General features: G+C 49.5%; 1 protein-coding gene; it reads left to right on the plus strand.

Moving 5' to 3' along the window:
- Positions 1 to 785: 785 nt before the first annotated feature.
- Positions 786 to 5,811, plus strand: GSTUM_00004119001 (uncharacterized protein; the record flags this gene model as incomplete). XM_002842462.2 has 7 exons in its annotated part: positions 786 to 997; positions 1,195 to 2,185; positions 2,261 to 2,870; positions 2,946 to 4,146; positions 4,202 to 4,839; positions 4,892 to 5,315; positions 5,369 to 5,811. The coding sequence occupies 7 exons, from the start codon at positions 786 to 788 to the stop codon at positions 5,712 to 5,714; spliced, it is 4,422 nt and encodes a 1,473-aa protein (XP_002842508.1). The 3' UTR covers positions 5,715 to 5,811.
- Between the last annotated feature and the right edge of the window lie 397 nt (positions 5,812 to 6,208).

Below are 6,208 nucleotides of genomic sequence, written 5' to 3' on the forward strand. Positions count from 1 at the left end.
ACTTATCCCAACTGATATGTTAAGTTACGCGACCACGTTTGACTCATCTGGCATCCTCTCCATCTTGTCCTCCTCTCTCCTCTCCCCTCTCTCCTTCCCCCTCTATTTCTCCCCCCCGCCTGTCCCACTCTCTCTATCTGCACGTATGTTATCGCAAAATGCGCTTCATACTACGGGTATGACATGTACAGTACAGAACTGTTATTTCCTCTGCCCGATCTTCTGTTGCACCGGCACTATACATACTCGTGTCTGATCCCCTCTAGCTTTGTGTTTCCAGCCCCTCATCCACTTCGAAACTCCCTATCCATTTTTTCCTAGGCTAATTCGTGCCCGCATCGTTAGCATCACAGGCGATGCGAATGTAGAAACTCGATCCTCGCTATACTTCTACCTTTGGTTGTTCCCGTCCAGCCGGGAGAGTCAACCAGTTATTGATCCCCCCTCCCAGTTTGCTCAATACTCGAGTAGTAGGATATGATGTTTATCCCTCACCACCCCTCATCCGAATTGCCACTCCCGTACCCTTCACCCTCACCCCTTCGGACTTTGTGTGTTTAATGTAGAGTAGTCTTTTGGTTGGCTGTGTGCCCGCTTCGTGTGTTCGAGCCTTCGAATCTATTTCATTTATCTATCCCCTCTGTCCTCCATCCATCTCTGCCATTGCCCCCACTCACCCTCGCCCTCGCCCCCTCTTCCATCAATATACCCACCTCCCATCTCGGCCCTTGGTCCATTCTCCTTGCCCCCCTTTCAGTCCGCCTGCCTCACACCCCTATACCATGATGGCACCTCCCCTTGTTTACCTGCTTTCTCTCACCGACACTGGTGCCCCTGATATTGCTGGCGATCATATCAGTCTTCCTCCCCCACTGGAGCCTTACACTTTGAGAATTGCTATTGAAGGTGCGAGCCCCATAACTCGCAATGGGAGTCTGTGGACCAATGTCCCCGTCAGGGGTGAAAAGTTTGAAAGAAAGAAATTTAGAGAATTCAAGTTTGTTTACCATTTTGTTTCGTTTTCGCACAACTCACCATTGCCCCTTTCCCCATATGTGGTTGCTGGAGTGATTGTGTGAGATTTTTTTTCACCCTGACAGCTCTTCGAGGACCGGTTAACTACCAACACCGAAATAGGTGAATTGATATTTACGTGCTCTGCAATTGATACTAATGCTCGGCCAATCATTGCAGACTCCAACCCTTCTTTTCTCGAACCCTTCACATTGATATGCCCATTGCTTTACCGGGTACCTTTTGCTATTACATCACCTATAATCCTCTCCCATCTCTGAAGGAACGATCGGAACCAACGAAGCCATCCGGGGCTGCGAAAACCGGCACTCACTGGTTTACCGTTGCTGCACGCCTCTCCGTAAACAGTGAACCTCTGGCTCTCGACTCCCTATCCTGCTTCTCGGTAGTCTCGAAATGGCTCGGCCCTGTTGAGAAATGGGATGGGTACATGAAATATATCGCTGAAAAGGGGTATAACATGGTTCATTTTACTCCAATGATGCACCGTGGGGAATCAAATTCGCCGTACAGTATATATGATCAGCTTGCATTCGATCCGGAAGCATTCCCGAACGGTACCGAGGACGTAGTTTCGATTGTTGATCAGATGGAGAAGCGGCATGGCCTGCTCAGCCTGACTGATGTCGTCTGGAATCACACCGCTCATAATTCTCTTTGGCTGCAGAGCCATCCGGAAGCTGGTTACAATTTGGTCACTGCCCCTTGGCTCGAAGCGGCGTACGAACTTGACACCGCTCTGTTGGAATTTGGTAATCACCTTGAAGCGTTGGGGTTTCCTGCAGAACTTGAGACAAAGGGGGATCTACTGAAGCTTATGGACGGTGTGAAAACTCATGTTATCGGGGCGCTTAGGCTTTGGGAATTCTACGTTGTCAATGTGGAGGCCGCCACGGATGCTGTCATTGAGGCATACATTTTGGGGAGGAGCGGTTCAAAGCGTATTGATACGGCTGAATACAGGTCGGGGTTGTCCTTGTACGACAAAGCGCAGTTTCTTATCAAAAATGGGCTCAAGGGAGCGGATTCACTTGGGTCGCGTTACAGCCGGACAATTGACCCCGAGATAGGTGCGGCTTTCCTCACTTTGGAATGCGGTAAACCGGACCCCAAAAATGTGGAGCAGGTTGAGGAAGCGAAGAAGGCCCTTGTCAAAGTTCTTGACGAGATCAATCTTCCCTTCTACAAGGAATACGACCTCGATTGTTCCGAGATCCTAGAACAGATCTACAATCGCATCACTTACCTCCGACTAGACTCTAACGGCCCCAAGATGGGCAAGATAACCAGGGAGAGCCCAATCATCGAAACTTACTTTACCCGACTACCAAAGAACGAGATAACCGCGAAGCACGACCCCAAGAGTCTGGCACTGGCCAACAATGGGTGGATTTGGAGCAACGTTGCGGACTTTGCTGGCCCGAAATCACGATCTTACCTGCGAAGAGAAGTCATTGTGTGGGGCGACTGTGTGAAGTTAAGGTTTGGTGATAAGCCGGAAGACAATCCGTTCTTATGGCAGTTTATGGTTGACTATACTAAACTTATGGCACGGTGTTTCCATGGTTTCCGTATCGATAACTGTCATTCTACTCCCATCCACGTCGGTCAATACCTTCTCGATGTCGCGAGAGAGGTGCGGGAAGACCTATACGTTGTCGCCGAGCTTTTCACCGGGAGTGAATACGAGGATAGGCGATTTGTTGAGCACCTAGGGCTCGGGAGTCTTGTTCGTGAAGCAATGGTTGCATGGGGTCCGGGGGAACTCTCAAGGCTTGTGCATAGACATGGTGGAAAGCCAATCGGAAGCTTTAGGCAGGAGCTTGTGGTCAGAGGTAGCACCGTTTCCGATGCACCCTCTAACAAGTTGAAAGTCAATGGGGCGAGTGATAGCAGAGAAGTGATCAAAGCTGTTACGGCGAGTCCGATTCACGCCCTTTTCATGGACTGCACTCACGATAATGAAACACCCACCCAGAAGAGAACTCCTCAGGACACGCTTCCGAACGGTGCTTTGGTTGCAATGTGCGACTGCGGTATTGGTTCTGTGATGGGTTATGACGAGATTTATCCGAAGTTACTCAATCTAGTCACAGAGCCAAGAATATATTATCCACCACCGGAAAAAATTGATGAAACAACTCCCGGTATTGGTAAAGTCAAGAGTCTTCTCAATCGAATCCACACCGAGATGGGGAAAGATGGGTTCACGGAGATGCATGTTCATCACGAGGGAGAATATGTCACGGTCCACAGAGTACATCCTAAGAGTCACAAGGGCTACTTTTTAATTGCGCATACCGCGTTTGGCCCCGGAGATCACAGAGGCGACTTTAACCCGATCACTGTTACGGGAACTAAAGCTAAGGTTATTGGAAGCTGGACTTTAGTGGCGGATGGCAGCGAAGAAGGGAAGGTGAAAGTTCTCAACCATCCCGACTATCTTACCGGATTACCAGCCAAGCTTGCGGAGGTGGGGAGCCCGAAGATTGAGGGCAACGGAAATACAACCACAATTACCGTACCAGAAAATTTCCCACCCGGGAGTATCGCTTTGCTCGAAACCTGGATTCCCGGAACCGATGGAGAATCGTTGGCTCGGTTTGTCACCAGCGGTGCTGAGGAGGCATTTGCCAACACAAGCTTGGTGGACTTGAACTTTGTACTCTATCGCTGTGAGTCGGAGGAAAAGGATTCAAGCGATAACCAAGATGGATGCTACAATATCCCTGGATACGGAGCTTTGGTCTACGCAGGACTTCAGGGGTGGTGGTCGGTGTTGAAGGAAGTTATCCGGAACAATGATCTTGCACATCCTATTTGTCAACATCTTAGAGACGGCCAATGGGCACTCGACTACATTGTGGGTAGGTTGGAAAAACTTGAAGCTCGCGGTAACAAGGGTCTTGCGGGACCGGCGAAGTGGTTGAAAGAAAGATTTGACCGAATTAGATCTGTTCCGGGCTTCTTGTTGCCGAGATACTTTGCGTTGGTTGTGCAAACGGCATATACCGCTGCTGTTGATAGGGCTACAAGTTTTTTCACTGAGGATATCCAGGAGGGGACGGCATTCTTGAAGGGGTTGTCACTCGTATCGTTGCAAATGACTGGGTCTGTTTCAACCCTTCTCCCTATTGAATTTAACCATTCTGACATTGCCGTGTAGTCTCATGAATTCTACTTCTCTATGGCCTGGTAAGAAGGTTGCTTGCATGGCCGCCGGGCTACCACATTTTTCATATGATTACATGCGTTGCTGGGGACGGGATGTTTTCATATCCATCCGTGGTCTCTTTCTGGCAACTGGGAGGTATGAAGACGCGAAGGAGCACATTCTGGCTTTCGGATCGGTTCTCAAGCATGGAATGATTCCCAACCTCCTAGATGGTGGGAGGAAACCTAGGTACAACGCTCGCGATAGCATATGGTTCTATCTTCAGGCTGTTCAAGATTACACCAAAATTGTTCCCAACGGAATTGAGCTGCTGCAGGAGAGGGTCAAACGCCGATTCCTCCCGTTCGACGATACCTGGTTCAATTATGATGACCCGCGGGCGTATACCCGGGAGAGCACTATTGCTGAGATCATCCACGAGGCGCTGGAGAGACACGCCTTGGGTTTTGAGTTCCTGGAAGCGAATGCCGGGCCGGGTTTGGATAGTCAAATGAAATGGGAAGGTTTTACCGTTAGTGTCAAACCGGATTGGACGACTGGAATAATCAAAGGGGGAAGCCAATTCAACTGCGGAACGTGGATGGACAAGATGGGGGAGAGCGAGAGGGCCGGCAATAAAGGAGTTCCAGGTATGTCAGAGATTCCGAGAGATTCGGAGTAGGGGCTGATAGTGGCAAACAGGAACCCCTCGTGACGGAGCGGCGATTGAAATCACGGGGCTATTGTATAGCACACTGAAGTGGGTAACAGAGTTGGGGAAGAAGGGGCTATACGAATGGGATAGTGTGAAGACTAGCGAAGGAAGGGTCGTTACCTTTGCCGTGTGGGCAGACCTGCTTAAGAAGAACTTTGAAAAGCTCTACTTTGTCCCAGAAGATCCGGCGGAAGATTCCAAATATTCTATTAAGCCTGAACTCGTCGAGAGGCGTGGGATCTATAAGGATCTCTACGGCGGAGGGAAAGAGTATGAGGACTACCAATTGAGACCCAACTTTGCGGTTGCAATGACGGTAGCGCCGGACCTCTTTGTGCCCCAACATGCGATTGGATGTCTTGAGATAGCCGATGAGGTTCTCCGAGGGCCAACTGGGATGGCTACACTTGAGTACGCTCCTAGCTGCCCAATCTTGACTTCATCACCGACTAACAAAGAAGCAGCCCCATAAACAAAGACTATCGCCCCTATTACCGCAACAGTGAGGACAGCGATGATTTCGCTACCTCTAAGGGTCGTAACTACCACCAGGGCCCAGAGTGGTTGTGGCCAACGGGTTTCTACCTTAGGGCATTTCTCACCTTCAACCCGCCCAACATCGAAACGCTCCAGCAGATCAACCTCCGCATGGACGGATGCCGCAAGGCTATCAACGAGAGCCCTTGGGCTGGCCTGACGGAGTTAACGAACAAAAATGGTGAGGTCTGTTATGACTCTAGTCCTACACAAGCCTGGAGTGCTAGCTGCCTCATTGACTTATACTACGACGCCGCGAAGATAAAGTTGTAGTTTGGGGGGGGGGCTGGCAGATAGATTGTTTCTGGTATTTTAATTGTTATGTCTTTTCACTAGCTTAGCTTAATCTAAAGTCTATCATACCTTTTTTTCCCGAGTGAAGCCTTGTAGATGTAGTGTGAGGATGATGATTTATACCGTAGCCAACTGTGTGCAAGACATAAGGCATAAAAGAAATGTGAGTGCGATCTCCCTCGGTTAGAGTACACTTGCTTTCGTGATGAGTTCTTTTCGGGAGAGTATTTTTATCTTCTGAAATAGGGCTGGAGGAACGGAAACACGTCTATACGAGTAATGCTTGGATCAAGAGGTTCGGGTACTGTACTTGTACAAGGCTGGGCAGTGTGCTACGGTTTCAGATATTTAAAAAGTGGACCAAGTTGCCATGGTCGGTATGATGGACCCACGATAGGCTATCGTACAGCAGTGAAGTCGACTCTGGTTCGGGAAGATTTGGAGAGAATACACATAACGCCGTCTCTCTAAAC

This window comes from Tuber melanosporum (genome assembly GCF_000151645.1).
Source record: "Tuber melanosporum whole genome shotgun sequence assembly, scaffold_10, strain Mel28".
In the NCBI taxonomy this organism is placed as follows: domain Eukaryota; kingdom Fungi; phylum Ascomycota; class Pezizomycetes; order Pezizales; family Tuberaceae; genus Tuber; species Tuber melanosporum.